This window comes from Lutjanus erythropterus, chromosome 1 (assembly GCF_056507025.1).
Source record: "Lutjanus erythropterus isolate fLutEry1 chromosome 1, fLutEry1.hap2, whole genome shotgun sequence".
NCBI lineage: Eukaryota > Metazoa > Chordata > Actinopteri > Lutjaniformes > Lutjanidae > Lutjanus > Lutjanus erythropterus.
Genome location: NC_139317.1, coordinates 26,993,555 through 27,014,462, shown reverse-complemented (window position 1 = coordinate 27,014,462; position 20,908 = coordinate 26,993,555). Strand labels below are relative to the sequence as shown.

At 39.6% G+C, this 20,908-nt stretch overlaps 1 protein-coding gene across 3 annotated transcripts in view; it reads left to right on the top strand.

The window, feature by feature from the left end:
• kiaa1549lb (KIAA1549-like b) overlaps positions 1-19,503 on the top strand; it is an 88,702-nt gene extending 69,199 nt beyond the window's left edge. For all 3 annotated transcript variants that reach the window (XM_084718324.1, XM_084718318.1, XM_084718310.1), the window contains 9 exons: positions 1,642-1,772; positions 2,644-2,768; positions 5,458-5,687; positions 8,005-8,137; positions 13,920-14,294; positions 14,380-14,474; positions 14,848-14,996; positions 15,082-15,233; positions 18,281-19,503. In XM_084718324.1, coding sequence (XP_084574450.1) covers positions 1,642-1,772; positions 2,644-2,768; positions 5,458-5,687; positions 8,005-8,137; positions 13,920-14,294; positions 14,380-14,474; positions 14,848-14,996; positions 15,082-15,233; positions 18,281-18,544 — 1,654 coding nt within the window. In that variant the 3' untranslated portion in view covers positions 18,545-19,503. The remainder of the gene's footprint in view (positions 1-1,641; positions 1,773-2,643; positions 2,769-5,457; positions 5,688-8,004; positions 8,138-13,919; positions 14,295-14,379; positions 14,475-14,847; positions 14,997-15,081; positions 15,234-18,280) is intronic.
• Positions 19,504-20,908: the final 1,405 nt, after the last annotated feature.

Genomic DNA, 20,908 nt, shown 5'->3' with positions numbered 1-20,908 from the left:
TGAAGACTAAGGTCCATGTCAGAAGACCATCAAATCTGGAGGAGCTTGAGAGATTTGTCAAAGAAGAATGGACTGGGATTCCTCAGGAGACGTGTCTGAGATTTGATGAAAACTACAACAAATGACTGCAGACTGTTATCGAGCAAAAAGGATACACAACTGACTATTAGCATCAGGGGGGCTAATAATTTTGACCCTGGTGGTTTTTGTGAAATAATTTTGTTTGTGTGTGCAAAGAAGGATAATGTAAGCATCCAAAATAAAACTAGGATGTTTGGAAAAGCTGTGTTAAAAATTCCTTGCTCTGTCATCATATTAGCTGCTGTCTTAGAAGCGCGACATTATTTTCGCTCTGTACTTGATGCCAGGACCACTTACAGACAAGCCATCACTGTGTTCACTCTATCAGATATATGTGCACAGTCCAGAGCTGACATTTGAGTAAAGGTAAAACCTGTCATTCATCTACAGCCTGTTTAAAATTATATATGTCCCAAAATGCCTGTTGAGTCCTGCCAAACAAAGAGAAATTTCTGTGATGATGATTTGGGGTTACGTTTTCACAGTTAATGTTTAATTTTAATGAATGAATTCAGGGCTAGAATGTTGAATAAATGGAACAAATCTAAAAAAAATGTATGCAGACTTGCTCTATGCAATTACCTACATTAGTCTGCTTCTTCCTCTCTGAAGTCATCCCTTCATTTGTACCAAGGGCACATGACTGTTAGCCTCTAAACACCACTGCAGGATCAAACATACAGCCCTCTCCAATAGCCAATGTATTCTGTGCACCTAAATTAATTATTACACATTACACATCTTTGTCGAGCCTGCGACTGTTGCATGGAGCCGTCTCTCTGCAGCACTGCCTCGACAAGAGCAGGGAGGGCAGCCACCGCTCCTCCGTCTCTCTATAGCTGTTATCATTTTTACCAGACAATTAGGGGATAGACCACGGTGCTTTGATGTCACTGTCAGCCTTGTGGTCCTCTGCGGCGCCGCTTGATCAGCTCTAATTCCAACTACGGCACAGTGTTTGAAGCGAGTGAAACAAGAATTGGATAAAGCAATTGTTTGTCCAATTAATGGAAGAACCAGTCTCACTTCGCTCTGGACAGCTGGTTTTGAAATATACATGACACATACTTAAGAGTACATCCACAATACATGTATAACAGAGACACGTGAACGTAAAGATATGTCTGTATGTTAATTAAAACATGTAGGTAAATGTATAAAAACACCACTTGGCAAGACAGTCACAAGTTAGCGAGAAATCAGCATTATACTGATAAAATTTGACACTGGCTGATGACTACTGCTGTAGTTTTGAGAAAACAGTAGCATTTGCTACCAATTATCTTATTATTCAGACCCAAAGGACTGACTACTCCTGATTTGATTGATATTTTTCAAAGAAGGCAGTGCGTAGTGGTGGCTTTAATAATGAATACACATTTTTTAATTTTGAAAAAAAAAACCCAAAACAATAATAATGCATTATGTTTTCTGGACCCGGGCTTGAGAGATGGAAACAGGGGAAGGTGAGGTTCTTAAAGGGAGGGATGACATAACCTGGCTGTGAGCCCAGCTTCCGGAGAGCTCACCGCCTTTTCCTGTTGCTATGGTTACTTGCAGCAAGTTGCCGAGTGAGGACGGTTCCGTCATCAGCAACGAATCAGAGAAGCTGAATTCCGGCAGGGGCTTGACAGTGCTGAAAGTCACAGCGCAGCAGAAACTGACAAAGGAGGAGATGCGCAAGAGGGACGGTGAGAGTCACACACTGATGCAAATGCAAATAATACGTTCCACAGCTCCTTTGTAGACAAGGTCAGGCGTGTCACAAATGCCAAAAAATCTTCTCCACTTTCTCTCCTGTGTGAAACACTTTTCCAGTCTCTCGTTTCTCAGGTTACCCAAAGAGAAATGCACTGCCACTGCAGCTTTTTTTTTTACAGGCAAAAAGGTAGCCACTCAGCAGTAAGCAGAGATGGACCCGATGAATATGCATGAGGGAGACACTCTGCTGACATGATACACTATGTCAGACTAGTGGATGCTGTGACAGACTGGCACACACACACACTGACTAATGCAGAAAGACCATATGAAGTCACACATCTTCTCTATGATACAGAGCAGTTTAAGTAAAAAGACGTTGAACTATTCGCTGTTCTATTCTCGTCCACTGAGGCTAAATGTTCCACATGTGGTGGGTGTGAGTTCAATTAATCAAATTCAGATCCTCTGCTTGTAAATTGGATGGAGCTCACCAGATTATGATTTTCTTAATGGCTGGATTTGAATAATTCATCAGCTGAGTTAAGGGAAACTCGAATTGAATCCAGTTTGTCTGATGTCAGATAAGGAATGAAAGCGCGAAGTCAGTTTCTTTCATCCATCACAGAGATGCATTGGCTCAACCTTTGAAGCCAACGCTATCTTTGTGATCTATTGTCTCTGTCCACCACTTCATTTGCTGACACAGGCGACTGATGTTTGACATAATCCCACAGTGTCAGCCTGAGCGAGGGCGAGACAAAGAGGGAGTGTGACAGTTTGCTCCCCTTTTGACTGACAATGTAATGATTAGAGGTATTTGTAGTCTCTTTGTGAGTGAACTCCCTCTCTGTTCTTCAGATCCATATGACACCTCCTCTGGCTCCCTGCAGCTCATTTCCATAAAGCCCATGGCGGCTCAGCCCAACTACTCACAACCTGTGTCCTCTGACCGCAGCCAGGACTCTGCCATCATCAACGGAGAGGTGATGCACGTGCACACATCCATTCAGAGACATACACAGATTTACATGCACATGTACACAAACAAATAAACAAAACACTTTTGTTTTTGCTCCCATTTTTGAAGTGAAAGATCTAAGACATAATCTAAGACCTTATCTGGACCTAGTCTGGAGTAGGGCCAAAGTCCAACCTGTCTGTGGTCTCACCGACCACGGTCAACCTGTGATGACACTCTTGTCTCCTCCTTAAACAAGCGTGTGTTGTACTCAGTTCATGTGTGTGCGGGAGAGCAGAGAAAAGGATGTCTTATCTATGACTGTGTGTTCAGCTCAGAGTCCCTCAGAAGCTAATCTCTATGGCTTAAAGTTTAGTTTCTATCCAGTGTTGCTTTTTTATGTTTGGGTAGCTGCTGTATTTCCATCCAAATTTGCATATAGGGACCTGAGTATTTATTTCCCGATTTACAGCTGCTCGACTCTAGCAAAGCTGCTCGTCTTCAGTCATGAGACACACCTCCAAGCGACTGTTGTGTGTGCTTTTGTGTTCATGTCAACTGGCTAAAAGGGGGTGAGGTAATGGGGATGACCTATCGGAAAAAGTTGCGTAACTTCCAAATGGATTCAAAGACAACAACATGACCAAACTGTGTGTGTGTGTGTGTGTGTTAATACATGCACACATAGATGAACGTGCATACATAATTTTCAATAGCTGGCTGCAGGTTTTACAGATCCATGTTAGTGAGCACTTCTGCTTTACCAAGATAATCCATCCACCTGACAAGTGGGGCATATAGAGATGCTGATTTAACAGTATGATTACTGTACAGATGTGCCTTGGACTGGTCACAATGAAAGCCCACTCTAAGGTTTAATCACACAACATGGATGTTGTAAGTGTTGAGGTGAGAGAATGTCCACCAGAGTTGTTGCCCATGAATTCAATGTTCATTTCACTACCATAACCCATCTCTAGTATCATTTTCCAAAATTTGGCAGTACATTCAACTGGCCTCAAAACTGCAGACCATGCATGCTCATGCCAGCCCAGGAACCTCCATGTCCAGCCTTTCACTTGCAGGATCATCTGACACCAGCCATCCAGACAGATGATGCAACCATTGGTTTGCACAACCCAAGAAGGTCTTTTCACACAGACAGCAATGTATGGTATTTTGTGGGCAAGTGGGTTTCTGACAACATTGCAAACAGAGTGTCCCATGGTGACAGTGGAGTTATGATAGGAGCTGGTGTAAGCTGTGAACAAGGCACACAGGGGAATTTTATTGATGGCAGTTTAAATGCATAGAGATATCATGACAAGATCCTGAGGCCCATTTTCGTGCCATCACCTCGTGTTGCAGCATGATAATGCACAGCTGCATGTTGCAAGGATCTGCACTCAATTCTTGGAGGTTCTTGCATGGCCTGTATATTCATCAAACATTGATCACTGCCGCTGAAGAGGAAAGAACCAATATCCTGCAGGCCACAAGATGGGAACAGAGACAAAAGTCTTGTGTTGATATTTTTGTTGAGTATATTAAAGGCCCTGGAAACCTCTTACAGTTTTGGTGATCATATGAGACATTTCTTTACAATATTTGCATTTTTGCTTTTCTCACTGGTTTAAAGTGGACAAGTGGCTTTCTATTTCTTCATAGTTATTCTTGATGCCTGCCACTGAGTCAGATTCTCCTTGAAATTAGATAAACTGGAAGAGCCTGTGTTTACATTTTTCCAAAACAAAGGTATGGTGAGTATAAGGTAGCCAGTTAAAAAGGAGCAAAAGCAGATTTTTCTTTACACAGTCTTTGCAATTTTATTTTTGACCTTATATTTTCTGGTATGCACAAACACTACCACTTTTGTCCATAGTAACCTTCAAAATCAACACAATATAAGAGTTCCTTGTGGCTGCTTCGAGCAACATTTGAATCAAACAGTACTGTCAGTCAAATCTAATTTAATTGCACAGTCCTGATGGAGCAAATTAGCTGACATTTCGAGTGTTAAACTCTTAATAAATAACAACATCCCTCTGCTTATCTTAACTTGAATATTTAATGTCACAGAGAATTACTCACAATGTTTTCCAAGACTTTTAAAAGATGCTCCACTCTGACATCAATTATCACAAATAAAAATAGTTTTTTTTTTTTGTGGGAAAAAAGTTAGAGTTCTAAATTATTTGCTATTTAATCTGATGAAGCTGTGACTGCTGATGAGCACATCAGAATATGATCAGCTGTTTAAAAAAATATGATTTAAAGCTGGAAAGGTTCACTGTAATGTATTCATACTGTGTTTGATTTTTTTGTATATATAATAAGCTCACCCAAGTGTTATTCCCCAGAAAATTATATAATTCAACCTTTACAGTAATCTGACTTTCATCACTAGATCAAATAACTGAAAAACAATTGTTTCATCCCCTATTTTCATTGTTTTTTCTTTTCTTCTGTGACTTGAAGTGAAATAATAAACATGAAAAATAATAAATGGTGTTCTGTATTTTCCTGCCTGTGATTATTGCATAACAGTTTCATTTCCAGAGCTTCTTATTGTCATGAACCCCCTGATCTTTCATCCACACATGCCTTTCAAGACAAAGCAGATTCTTACCACACACAGCAAGGAGAATCTGGTGTCTTTTTCTGTTCTCATCTCCCCATGTGTCTTTGCATCCTGCGCTCTTTACTCTCTGCAGGTGAACCTGGCTCTGAAGCAGAAGTCAGACATTGAGCACTACAGGAACAAGCTGAGGCTGAAGGCTAAGAGGAAGGGATATTATGACTTCCCCTCCACTGACGGCAGCAGCAGTGGCCAGGCCCTGGCACAGAGGCAGAGGCACAGCCATGAGAGGGCAGCCGGTGAGCATGGCAGACCACTGGAGCCTGATGATGAGCGAGGTTCCACTTATGTCAAGTCTCACAGGAGGTGAGGGGAGAGTGGAAAAGCAAGTGGAACCTGGGTTTGGCTGAGTGTAAACAGAAAAGAAAATCCATGCTTACTTATAGGGATTTTTTTTAAAGTGGGGTTTTATGAGGTACTTATTTATAGTTAGTGTATTACCTACAGTAGATAGTGGTTGGCACACCCCCAGTTTGGTAAAGCAGCAGAAATACCAGTGTAGGTATCTTAGCAATGTACCGCTGTGGACAGGGTCAGCAGCTAAAATCTGACCTGGCATCTCATTTTTTGTGACCTGAAACAGCATGCAAAGGATATAATCTGCACAATATAATTCTGTGTTGCATTACAAAACTATAGTGTCCATAAACTACATGTACCAAAATGCACCCCTGTTTTGTTATTCATGCATTTAAGGTTTCTAGTTATTAGATATCAGTATATGCTAGATAGTGTCTCAATATCATATAGCCAGTTCTAGCAGTGGCACTAGCTAAGTGGTTGTAGCTTGTAGCATTAATAGTAGCAGGGAAATCCCATTAAACTGGAATGATCCTTGTTATTATATAACTTAAACCAATTTCCTTTTTTAGATAGATTGTACAATTGTTGTAAACTTGAATGTCTGCTTGCCATTATCCTAGACTTTTGCTTTCAGCAAAGTTGCTAATTATTAAGTTGCCAGTAATATATAAATACGGAGGAAATTATGTAATTATGATAACAAGCAGATACATTTGTATAGTCTGACATTTACAGCCATCCCTTGAGGGCAAATTTAAGTGTACAATACATTAAGACTATTTTCACCACCTTACTTTTCTGCCACACAGCCATTTCCAACAGGAAACTGCCATTATGTAAGCCAAACATCTCTCTCTACAAAACCACCAGTAAAACAGCAAATTTTTTTCACAAGTTTTTTATTTGTGTTATTGTGTGACTTCTGTGTTTTAAATGGTCAGTTCAGATTAATCAAAGCCATACAATAACACAAACTAACTTACTGATTGAGGCAGCAGTAGATCAGCAACTCCTGTAATCTGCAAGGTAAAGTTACTTTTTTGCAAAGGAGTCTGGTTGCTTCGTAAAGTGTGATATTTGACTTATATAATGGCTGTTTCCCATCAGAAAAGGCTGTCTGGCTGCAAGGTAAAGCAGTGAAAATATTCTGAATATAGTTATAAGTTACACTTATAGGGTACACTTACTGATATAAAATACATTTTTCTGCTGACCCTGACCACAGCAGTACATCGTTTAGCTTCCTACACTATAACTATAACTTTCATCTCCAAACTGGAGGCGTGTTGTCCACCATTTACTGTTGGTAATACACAGATTATAGATAACTGCCTCATGCAACCCCACTTCAAAAAAAAATAAGAACTATGCCTTTAAGTGTGTGAGGATGCAATTCAAGTGGTCACAAAGTGCTGCAGGTGACATGACATTATATATTGGTTGACTGGGCTTGTAACCATGGGTAGTTATCCAGCCCTGCTGACCTCTGTCTTGCCTAATTAGCTTATAGATAAGTAAAACTGTCTACTCTAATGTTGTCATTATCCTGTCTTAGTAGGCAGTGAGAGACCCATCAGGCCTGTCTGATTAGTTTGATCCAAGTCCTGAGCCTCCATAATGGAGATAAGAGGATTGGCAGGGTGTTGGACGTCTCACTAGGCTGGTTCTGTCCTGCTTCTGCTTTACAGATGCACATAAAGATGCACAGAGTCTTTGGTTCTGACAGACTCACAGCAAGGGGGCAAACATCCTTTTTCCAAAAATCCTTTTCCACATGAGTTTAGCATTACATCACACTAGCTGCCTTCAGAGCAGAAAGCAACATTTGAATTTTGGCTTGTGTGTTGATTTAGTGAAAGGTTGAATGGATTTGCTATTTTTATATCCCACCACAGTGAGCCAGAGAAGGATTTTAGCAGCTGAAACTAGTGTGTGGATGATCAGTTACAGAAACAACATGCTGATATGCATTGTGTCCTTTGTCATTGACTGTATATTATTGTTTTGTTTTGCTAGATGCTTTATTAGGGTTGCATTTTGCTGTGCAACACCTCAAGAATATCCTCATACCTGGTTCAGCTCTTTTACTTAAGGTCCTTACGTGATATCCTAAAAAATACTTCTTCTGTTTGGTCTGATGTACCTTTTTGAGAGGGAATCACATACATTACCCCGCTCTGTTCTCCACCTCCAGTTTCTACCCACCTTTCACTGCAGGCACTCTGACTGAAAGTACGAAAGCTGAATTAAAATGATTTCAATTAACAGCTATAGTTCAGGTCTGATTTGTACTGTATCTACTCTTTACTTGAATTGGCAGGCACTCCCAGGTGGGGCAGACAGCGTATCGGAGCAGACAGAGTCTGAGCAGTCCCAGTCCTGGAGGAACAGAGATGGACCTGCTTGTTATGAGGGAGAGACCCAGGAGAGGCATTCGCAACAGCGGCTATGATGTGAGTCACATGTCATCACCCACTGACCCCCTGAGACTGGCACTGACAAAGCAGTGCTGTTTTGGTACTTTTTAAATAGTAGTACTTTTCAATATACGTGTAGAAGACTGATGCGCAAGTGACTTACCACTAATAGTAGCTTTAACTTGTGATACACACGTAAACTTGTAACTTAGTTATGTATTTAAGGTCCAGTGTGTAAGATTTATGGGGATGGATTAGCTGAATATGGCAAAAATTACATTTAATATTCATAAGTGTGTTTTTTCAGTATATAATAAGGCTGTAGTCAACCGAAGTAAATCTTAGTTGGGTAAAATTCTACCTACTCAACCAGTCGATGGGGAATAAAAAACTGCCTGTTATCTCTACAATACCTAAATATGAGAAAACTGGCGTCCAGCTTTCCACTCCGGTTATTTAGTTGACTTCAAACGCAGCTTAACATTAACACAATTTCTCTTGAATGTCTCTCACTATTACAACATTAGTTCAACATTACCCCAGCCTGTGGGCACATTAGCAACAACATGCTAATGCCAGATTAAACAGCATATGAAGTAAACACTAAAACAACAAAAGATGGCAAAACTTGCAGCTTTCAATTTTGAGGTCGAGTCACAGGCTGCTTGGGTCAATCTGTCATTGAGCTTGAACTGTTACCAGCCCTCATTGATAAGCAGTCTGATAAATGTTTTATCCACTCAGCTCTTTTGTCCTCTGAGGCAGGGGGCTGATGTAGTGATTTGTAACGGTTCTTTGTCATAGTGTCAATTACTCTGGCACTGAGTAATTGTTCAGCAAATAGCCTGAAATAAAATACATGCATTCTGCATATGGCCCACCCCCCTACAATAATACATTATGAAGGCTTCTTGTCTTATTAAAGTTTTTAACACCAGCGACTGTCTGACCAAGAAGAATTTGGCAGGACAAGAGCATATTGACCAACCAATTGACCAACTGACCACAATATACAATATAATCACCTAAAAGTAATAGTCATGTTTTTGTTACCTTGGAATGAGCCATTTATATCTACAGAGGGTGCAGGTTCTCCTCCATGAAGGCCGCTATGTTACACCACAATGTTTCTACAGTAGTACAGATCAGACAAACCAAACACTGGCTCTAGCTACGGCTTGAAATGACTCTGCAAGTTCACTGCTAGATGCAACTAAATCTAACACACGTGTATACTTATGTTCTAGTTACCAAATTTAGATGATGATTTTAAGAATATTTTAAAAAAAGACCCAATGCCACTGGTTTCAATTTAGTAACATGGAATGTAAAAATAGAAAAGATCATTATCAATCAGAATTCAATCTGTGCCTCAGTGCCCCGTTTGAGACACAGCCACTGAGCTAGAAATCAGGCATATTCTACTCGGTTGTGGTGTACCACAGCAAGCTGGAAGTAGAGAAGTGGCTCATTCATAATTAAGAGTTAAAATTTATAAGGTCCTGTCATTTTGATATGTAATGCGTCTCAGGATGGCTGGTTTATGCCTCCACTCTTTTATTGTTCCATTATGGTTCAGTGTATGGCTCTCTCTGTCTTGAATACTAGTATATGAGCTCCTGAGAGTAATGGAGCAGACCATTCCTAAAAAGTGTTTTCGTTCTGAGCTGTCCTGTTGCAAAAAATATGAGCTGTGGTAGAGATATTTCACTGAACTGTTACTGACCTGCCAGCCATTTCAACCAGTCACAGCGGGAAAAACACACAGGTGTAACTGGCTTTGGTAGTGATATGCTGTCTCACTGGCATAACTTAATGGGACACTTAGATGGAAAATAAATGTTATTATATAAACCTGTGCTTTTCTTACTATTGCAAATCAAATATCTGCTGTAAAAATGGTCAATTGTGTATCTAATATAGATCTTTCAAGCTCTTGGAACAGTCGGATCAAATTGCCACATGACAAACTTGTAGAATTACATCAGAAAAAAAGTCTTGACAGGCTCTACAAATTGAGATTTTCCAGACAAAAGTAGTTTGTTGATTCTGACCTCCCTCGGTTTGTGCTTGCTGTGGCTTAATTCTGTGTTGCCAACTGTTCAACTCTGTTAGAATTATGGCACAATAGCCAGTACAAGCTACACACTCCTTTTCCCTGGCCCTGTTGATTACAATGGGACTAGTGTAGCTGCAGGCCCCTTCACTGCAGATGCAAGTCTCTGCCGTTCCGTGTTGCAGGGGGGGCTGATTTATGAGGTGCACTACGCTAGGTCTCCTGTGGCTACCCTCTGTTCGCACAGGAAGTAGGGCAGCCTGGTCTCATGTTCATTTATCACCGAATATAAGGACTGAATAGATGGAAACAGAGGCTGGGAGAGGAGGGAAGAGTAGAGGGTATAAAACAGATGGAGGGACTTTAAAAAAATGTGAGAAAGAGGATGTAAAAAATGGAGTGAGGTAGCAGGTGAATAATTAAAACAGAGGCAATGAATATACAGGGGAGACAGGGTGATGGTTACGCTGTAAGTCAAATGCAGTCACATTTTATTTATTTAGCACAAAGTCACAAATCACAGTTTGCCTCGGGGCATCTGACACGATCTTCCTTACACCCTTGATTCAAGTAATGAAATACCTGCCAAACAGGGTTGTGAGGGTTACTTTAAAAATATACTCTGACACAATTATTACCAATTATTACCTGTTAAATTATCCTGATCCTGTCTATGTCCTTTTTAAATAATGCATAAAACTGCCCTCAAGGAAGATGCTATAGGGCCGCAGCAACCAAAAATATATATATATATGTATATATATATATATATACATATATATATAGTATATAAGTCTTTCATACTAAATGCAATAACTTTGCTAAATTTGTAAACATCATTCAGACTGGACTCATGTCTGTTATTATTGTCTGTTCTGTTTTCTGTGTTATTATTGTGTATAGTAATCTAATCCAAGTATAACAATACTAAAGTATTGTAACTTGATGACTTTCTGTTACTTTTGGATTATCTCAGTACCAAATGAATATGGTGAAATTGTTGAGCTTAATATTATTGTTTATGTTCTAATTGTTTGTCCAGCTATTCCTTCCTTTGTTATGCAAAAATGTACATTTAGAGTAGTAGTGGTAATTTAGTTCATTTAAATGTAAAACTTAAAGTAAGTGTTTCTTTACTCACACACCATCCCAGTCATCAGCATCACCACCGACAGTCCCACGATATTTTTCAGTAGTAGTAGTAGTAGTAGTAGTAGTAGTATTGACAGGGTAGCCAGCCAACTGGATCTCAGTGTAGTTAACATTAGTGCTTGATCAAAATAATGTTTCTTTCCACCCATTGAAAGCATTTTTTTTTTTTTACTAGAGGCCATGAATTGACTATAAGGTTAGCTGTAGTTTCACCAGACCAGAGTGTTGTTATGAGACTCATTGTTATAATGTGTGGTATAATGGTAATTTATCGTTCTTTATTTTAAAATGTGTGGAAATCCTTCTAATAATCCCCATTTTTACTAAACATATCTGTATCTTATTTTGTCATTTCATCTGCAACTGTAATGGAATACAGTTACCTTTTTTGTATCCTAGTTACATAGTCTTGTTACATGTAATCCATTGCTCCCCAAGCCTGCCCCCAACAGACACTTTTGACTGTATGGTGTAGATAATAAAAGAGAAACAGATTAAGAAGATTAAAAATAGCATTAAGTGACAACTATACAGCTGTTGTGGGGCTATAGAAAAGTACAAGTTAGCTCTCGGTGAAAAAAAAAAACTTCCTTTTTCTGCTGCTGAACCAACTATGACCAAGCAGTAACACTGCTGGATCCAGCTCTTCCAGCTGACTTGTCTCAAAAACTCAGAGTAACATTAATCAGCCCCTTCCAGCTCAGTCAGCACCTTGTCAACAGCCCACAGAGAGAATGACAGGAACCGTTATAGAAGTTGTAGTTTTCCAGCTTTCTCAGGTTGTATCTGTTAACATCCCGCTAATCCAGTAAGGAAAGGTTTCATATTCTGATATTTGATCCAGGTATGAATCAGAACATGCCTCCCCAGGTGCTGCTGCTACAACCCATAGATATAGGAACTAAATAGTGTATGCAAAGATGGTGCCCATTCAGTCCAATGAGAGTTGCTCGCCTGGTGCATAAGCCAAAAAGTTTTCTAGCTTTTGGGTTTACTTCCTGGTTAGTTCTGAATATGCTAACACACAAGTTCCTACTTGGCCTTGACTTAATATTGTGATTAATATTGTCACAGATTTTTAAATAGCTTTTTTGAGCTCAAAGAAAGTTTTACAAATATAAAAACTCCATGGATTAAAAATGCACAATACAAAGAGTCATAAACAACCTTGTTTGCAGTTCGAGGTGTCCTGTCAACAGCTGTAGAAATGTCTACTTTCTCTCCAATATATGAAACTAGATGGGATTCAGCTTGTGGTGCCCAAAGTGCCAAAAATTACATTGAAAAACTCATAGCAATGTGTCTTTCCAGACATCATGACCTGGTTACTCAAGATAATCCTCAGTTGTGTCCTGTTATGAGCAGCTTCATGCAGGAACTATTTTCTTTCTACTGAAGTACACCCGTCAGCTGTATTACAGCACAGAAGGAAGCATGCATCTACTCATGGATGAAAGGCTTGTACTTGTGGCAGTATGGGATGTAAACATAAAAGTCTGTGTAAAGGAAATTCAGAGATTTTTTTGTAAACAACATTATACACGCTAGAAAAAAAATGCTGAAAAACATTGATGAAGCCCTGGAGTCATATACTGCATCCTTACACCAAATAGACTAGAGCACAGTAGCAAATAGCATTTAGCATTAGCAGTGCAAGTGAGGAGAAGACCAGATATTTTAAATAACCTGGTTTGTTTTGTGCACCTGCCACAAGCAGAACTGACTCAACCCTAAGCATATACTGCTCACTTCCAACAACCAAAGAAAAAAGATTACTGTCCTGTTGCAGATTGAGATGAATGAGGGTGACTCTCAGGTAGGTCACCACCCTCTGGCTCTGGTGGCTCAAACAAGTCCAATAAAGCTGCTAGACTGAGCATCCATCAGGTCGTTTTCAGGTTGTAGTAGTAGTTGACACTTGAGACAGACGGCGGACAGGGCCCCAGTGTTACAGAGCAGAGAAAGCTGTTTATTTTTTAATGATTTTGAAACCGACAAAAAATTTGGCTGGGTGGTGAATAACATATTTACTATGGGGTGACAAACTTAGAACAAATATTTATTATTGTTTTACACAGTCTTCTTGGCTGAGCTGTAAGCTCTTGTCCATGAGGAGATGTACACTCTGCATGGTGATACGGTTGACTGTTGTATATCAGTAGAACATGGTCTGTGGATTACCATGAGTTATTAAGCTACAATTTCTTGAAAGAGTCATTTTTGTTTAGGTTTTCAAATGTATTTTTTGGCACTTTGAATACCAAAAGCTGAGCACACAGTAATGTACTGTAATTCCATTATATTTGAGAGAAGGCAAACATCAAACTGTGGTTGATATTTTCAAAACTCTGTAACTTATACCAGAACAATCTAGGTGGATAAATAGCAGTGCAAATGATTCTTGATTTTAAGATGAACAGTCCCTTTGAAATTGTTCCCTAAGTTTCATATCCATTTATTCTTGTATGTGTGACAGATTGCATGTTGTTTGTAACGGCTTCTCAATCAGATCCCTTGCACATTCTGCTATAACAGTTCAGCGTTTCAGGATTTGAAGAGTCTCTATTCAAGTTGCTGTCTCTTTCTCTTGTGAATGTGTTTATGTTTCAGACTGAGCCTGAGCTGATTGAAGAGACGAATGTTGACCGTTTAATGGGGCCACGGGGATACATGTACGGCAGGGGCTTGAAAGGCCACTCAGAGACATCCACTCTGAGCTCACAGCCGTCCATTGATGAAGTGCGGCAGCAGATGCACCTGCTGCTTGAGGAGGCATTCAGCCTGGCTTCAGGGGGCCAGTCCACATCCGGGAGGCACTCCCATCACCACCACCCGCCTCCTGACCACTACAGCAACGCGCCGCCTCCCCTCCCCTATGCAGACGTGGTGACCAGCGCCCCGGGTACAATGAGCTGCGGACGGGGAGGCCTGCAGTGGGTACCGTCTTACGGCTCGGACGTATATCAGTGCAGCCTGCCCAAACCGGTAAGTAGAATGAGATTATTTGCTGTCTCTTAAGAACCATATTAGAGTTTATGTAACCTTAAAGGCCTTTCACTGTCTGTTTAAGGCCTTTCACTTCACCCAGCTCCCTGAGATGGCCATGGGCTCTCCTCCCCCTTTACCACCTCGCACTGGACCTCCTCCTGGGACCTCCTTAAGACGGTAAGGCTGAATAGGTCTCTCCCATACACACATGCAGATGCAGGCAGACACACACACACACACACACACACACGTGCACACCCACGCAACCGGCTCGGACACACAATGTCTGTTGCATCCCAAAGACCATCAGATATTCCACATTTATTCACATTCAAATTCATATTCAGGGACTAGATATTCACTAGGTAATGTGCTGTGGCCAGGGTGATTTTAGGCCTTGTATAAATTTGAATATTGAACTAGTGCATTGAGAGATGGCAAGAATGTTAATGAGGTGTTCACTTCTTCACATGGAGTGTGTCTGCCATCTAGTGGTGAAATATTTCAGTAGCTCCTCTGTTTATTCCTCTCCAATCTCTGTCCAACTTAGTTCCACTTCTGACTTGGGGCCTAAGGGAAGGAGCGCAGAGACATCTGTCACTGAACTGCAGAGTCAACATGACAACAACCCATATGGGCCGACGACTAGAGCAGCACTTCCATCTATCACTGCAGAGCAGCCTGTGTCCAACTACTCAGGTAAGCAGGGGGTAAGGAGGAGGTGACTTTGCAAAAGTAATCTATATTGTGCTCTGTTCACTGAATGTCGGTCTCTTCTGTGCAGGAAACCCAATAACAGCCGTCTACGCCATCCCAGCCGCCAGGCCCGGCTATTCAGAGTACTTTGTCTCCACACCACCCACGTCCTACCACAGTCCCTCCTGGATGTCCTATCCACCTGAACCTGAGGATGTCCCACCACAGTGGGCAGACTCTGTAAGGAAGCCCATTTTGCTTGCTTTGGAAGAACTCGGAAAAAAAAAAGAATTGAAAAATGAGTGATTTACAATGGTGGAATAACATCTTGATTAAACTAGGACAGTCCCAGTTTTCAAGCATTTCTCCCAGTGCCCCAGCAGCTCTTTGTCCTAATAATTAGACTTTCAACTTTCAGAAAATAAGATATTCTAATTGGCTGTTGTGACATTTCTTGTGAAATTAAAGCAAGTCCAGACCATGATCAGGTTAGAAAAGTGGTCTAAATAGAGACCACACTTCTTGTTTATTTATCGTTAGTAATAAGTTTACACTAAATAATTTTTAGAGACACTAGAATATGTGTATATATCTATATCTATATCCATATCTATATGTACACACACATAATGATGAAATACGTGTTAAAATACCCCATCCTTACGTCCTGATTGTTAGGATGTTTCCCCATAACGTTTGGTCACCTTGCTGAGCCAGAAAGTGAGCTACAGCACTGCAAACTGCTAGAGCTAAAAATTATACTCAACACTTTTGTTTTTGCTCCCGTTTTTAATGGGTTGAAGAAAAAAGATCTAAGATTTCTTCTATGCAGACAAGTTTTATTTTTCTACATTTACTTAGCATTTGTATGGGATTATAGTCCCCTCACGATGTGGTAATGTAAATTTGTGTGTTGTCTACATAATTATGATAACATATTTTGTTGTTTTCCAAAATCTAAACTTGTGGGAGCATGTAGATGTTATACAGAAGAGACCCTAGAATGGAGCCTTGGGGAACTCCACAGGTCATTTTTTTCTGTTCAGATGTGTAGTTACCTATAGACACAAAGTACTTGCTGTCCTTTAAGTAGCAGTTCAAACCAGTATTGTACTGTGCCTGTCCAACCCAGTTTTCCAGCTGGTCTACTAAAATGTTGTTGTCAACTGTGTTGAATGCAGCACTGAGATCCAATAACACCAAGACTGAAATTCTTCCATTGTCTGTGATAAAATCTTATCTTATCTTATCTTATCTTATCTTATCTTATCTTATCTTATCTTATCTTATCTTATCTTATCTTATCTTATCTTAATCAGCATCTCTATATGTCACACCTGTCAGGTGGATGGATTATCTCGGCAAAGAAGTGCTCACTAACACAGATTTTAACAAATTTTTTAGGAGAAATAAACTTTTTGTCAGCGTAGAAGACATCTGAGATACTTATTTTAAAGTCACGAAGAATGCGAGCCAAAACAAAGGTGTTGTGTTTATGTTTTTGTTGAGTGTACTTTTTAGTTCCATTTATTGCAGTATATGTCTTTAATGAACGAGTAAACACTCAGAAACACAAAATGGGAAGATAAGATGAGAAACATATTTGAAATGCAGAGATGAGATCTATATTTAAGCATTGTCTTTTGCAGACCATCTCACTATAGCACTGATGACTCATGTTCCTATCTCTACCCTTAAAATGGACTGAAAACAATACTCTTTGAGCATCCTCCTACCCTCTCTTCTGTTCTTCATTAAAATAAGACGGGTTCCATTCCTCCTGTCAGATCTGTTATAACCCATGTGACCTTCCTCCCCTGCCTCCCCTCCCCTGCACAGGACTCTCCTTGTTTGTATGGAATGTTCTGTGTTTTTTCCCTGTCTGTTTGCCTGTTTCAACCAGATGCCTTTACGCAGTGTCTTTTTGCAGAACCAGTGTCATTTAGAAACCATTTGCTGATCTGAATTTATGGCTGGCGTTGAGTGGACACAACAAAATACCGGGGTAGTTGAGCACATTTCCTAAATGAACACCTATTTTCCTTTTTCTCATTTCTTGTGGTGTAAATCTGACACTTATGAAGATTTTTTATCAACATTAAAAAGTAGTCCATTTTGGAGTTCAAACACAGTTTGAACCAAAATCCATTTCAGTATCATATATTCGTACACTAGATCTCCACACTCATTACTTTCCCTGTTATTTTGGTTCATTTATGATGATTTTCCCAGATACAGTTATATATTTTCCTGTATCACCCATTTAATTATTTCTAAAATAGTGGTGCAAGACAAAATGTTCACTCAGCAAAATAAAAAAAACTATTGCATATACTTTATGCTTCTAATGAACCTACAAATCCCAATTCCAAAAATGTTGGGACACTGTGTGCAAAAGGTAAATAGAAACAGAATGCAATTAAATACAACTCCTTTGGAGTTGTATTTAATTGAATACAGCACGAAGACAAGATATTTAATGTTCAAGCTAATAAACTTTTTTTCTTAATATGTGCTAATTTTGAATTTGATGCCTGCAGCACTTTTCAAGAAGGGCAACAAAGACAGAGAAACATGTGAAATGCTCAAAATATACCTGTTTGCAACGTTCCACAGGTAGACTGGTTAACTGATAACAGGTGATAGTATCATTGGGTATTACAGGGGCATCTTCAAAAGACTTAGTTGTTCACAAGCAAGGATGGGCTGAGGTTCACCACTTTGTGGAAACCACATGAGCAAATAGTCCAAGAGTTGAAGAACAACGCCTCTTAACATAAAACTGCAGGAATTTAGAGGTTTCACCAAAAGATTCAGAGAATCCAGAGAAATCTCTGCTTGTTAGGGGCCCCCTCAAAGGAAGCTGCAACAGAAACTGCATTAAAAACCCATATAATTGTATTAAGAATACTACATGGGCTCAGGAACACATGGAAAAAAAACTTAATCAGTAAAAACAGTTTGTTCACAACATGTTCAAATGCAAATTAAGACACAAAGTGAAAGCCAGATATCAACAACATCCAGAAATGCTGCCGAGGTACATATTATTTATGTACTTATAAAGTCACATCAGTTGAACATTAAATCTCTTGTCTTTGTACTTTCTATAATTGAATATAGGTCAAAAAGTTTTTGCTTATCGTTGCATTCTGTTTTTATTTATGCTTTACACAACATCACAACTTTTTTGGAGTTGGGGTTTGTAATTGGCAGCCATTAGTTTCGTGGGTAGTAATAATATGAAATTACTGTATTACTGATTTCATATTTACCCTGTTTTCCAGTTGCCCCTGCCTGGGTATGTAGAGGCTTTTCCTCATCCTCGTTACCCACAGGGGAGCCCCACCAGGCTGCCTCTGCAGTATAACCCGGCACTGGAGCAGCCACCCACTGCCCCTAGCACAGCGTCCCAGCAAAGCCTGCCCCAGGTGGTGAAGGACATGGACAGCATGCCCCTGAGCAGCCTCTCCACCTCTGCACTCGTGCAGGCTATCCGACAGGAGGTAGCCAAGCTGGCGAAGAAGCAGAACGACGTGTTTGAGTTTTAATTCTGCCCTCCTGTGTGCAGAAGATGGTCAACTCTGTGTTGGTCTTCAACAGAGGCACACAAAGGCGGTCCTCCTTCAGACTGATTTTTGATGTTTGTACTGTAAAACGGACCGATCTTCTTTACCCACTGATTGGTTTCTTTTCACATGCCATTGGTGTTTTGCAGCTCCTGACAGAAAGGAACAGAAAAGATTATGTTTTTTTATTTAGAAAAATAACGCCATCCTCTACTGATGATGTCCCGAGTAAGTACATGCATCTCTTCTTTGTAGATATGTCAATAGCATACGCTAAATATGGAAAATGTAATTTTTTCCAGGATTAGACATTTTTTGTGAATCAGCATCAATTGAGAAGAGAGAAAAAGTAGCATTATTGTCTGTATGGAGAGGACCAAATGCTTCCTATCAGATGGTTCAGTATAAACCACAGTGTATATGAGCATGTACAGTATTAGGACATCATGTATCTTATCTACTTTAAGAGACCATTAGCTTCAACAAGATGGGCTACATCAATATCAGGTCATTCAAGCATCCAAGTTTATCACAAATCAATACCATAACAACAAACTCTGCCTGTCCTTGGTTTGGCAATAATTTTTAGATTGAAATTATAGTTCCTGTTAATTAACAAATGGACTAAATACAGTATATGTATCTGTCTTTTTAGTTGAACCCAACTAAATATTAAATCTTAAGCCACATCTATAATGATGAAACATATAGATGTAAATGTTTGCCTTTATGTAAATGAAATAGAGGGAAGCATTCATCCTTTTTTTTTATCATTTACATTTTTATTGATTTACTCTCAGTCATTCTATATGCAATCAAATGTCTTATCAGTATTGTATCTCAACAAAAAACAAAAACAAAACAAAACAGAACGCCCGAAACATTTTACAAATGCACTCATATGTATTTAAAAGTAATGAGCCCCTAATGATCAGGAAGAAATTATTCCAGACGTTTCCTTTAGTATTTTTCATTTGAGCCAGTGAGTGTTAAAAGGAGGCAGTTTATGTCATAAGTTTAACCCACTAAATGAATTCTGTTTGGTGTTTTTCATTTCGATGAAACAAGTCTTGCTGCAACAGTGAGACAAGTTAACATTAAACTAAACTATGCTTTGGGTGTTCACAAATTATAGTGACTTGGATCGACATTGATACACATTTTTTAACATTGATGGGTGGTTATAGTACTGTATACCGTTACTTCAAAATGTATACTTTGATTTGACTCTATGTTTTCTCTTTCCTTAGGGAAAATGGCAAAATACAAAAAACTTTTAAGTTAATTCATATTTGCAGCAGACATAGAGGAGTAGCAGTTTTCTTCTGAGCCCTGTGTTTTTCAGATGCACAGATGATTCCATGCACATACAACCCCCAAATCTTTGTCACAAACCAGCTGTCTTTGCTGCTGAAGGTAGTCCCACAGTTTCTTGTAAAGTTCAACTATAAAGAAGGTGAGTCTATCATTTGTTTACTGGCCTTAAGACATCTAAATGGTTTCAGTGGATGCATTTCATGAGTAAAATACAAAGTTCATTTAAACTATTGACCTAATGAGAGGTCCTACATCTGTACTCCTCTGCACAAACCCTCATGTCTTTGTGTAACGTTGTGAATGTCTGCGTGGGTGTTGACTCAGATTGAGTGTACAGTGCAGTCTTCATTTCCAAGAGCTGTTTCAGCAGCACCATCAGTGGAATCATCCACCTTGTTAAGGTGCAAATTGCATATTTGCTGAGGAAGACATTTACCTTAAAAAGCTACTTTTCATAACCAATAATTTAAGCTTCATGTCATCAGTTTTAATCATATTTTAAAACATCCAGACAGCACGAGTGTAGGACAGGGTAACATAAGACACTTTCAACTACCAGGTCACATATTAACGCCATGCAAAAATCCCCACAATGCCACAATGTGATATAAAGTACTTAGTAAAGTACTACGTAAAGAGAAGTGCTGCACAGAATACAGTTCTTTGACGAAACTGCCCTCATAGTACACGTTAAACAAAAGGCCAAACCTTCTGATAGCTACAAGAATAAAGGAGACACGGCCGTGACAAAATTATTCCAGCAGCAACAAGAGTGAAGGAGGTCAACTCTTTATTAAGTAGAAGTTGAAGCTGTAGCTGAAGCTGGACATGTTTTATCTGAATCACTTAGTCGGCCATTTTAATCAGTCTTGTCAACTTATCTTACTTTGCCTATTTTTTTTAAATCAGACTAAGAATGAAATTATGGAAAAAGGTCTGCACACTGTAGCTCTGTTAAAAGCATTTTATTGGCACATCCACAAGTAATCAGTCACCAGGTCAGTGCACAAACAAAATTATGAACTATTC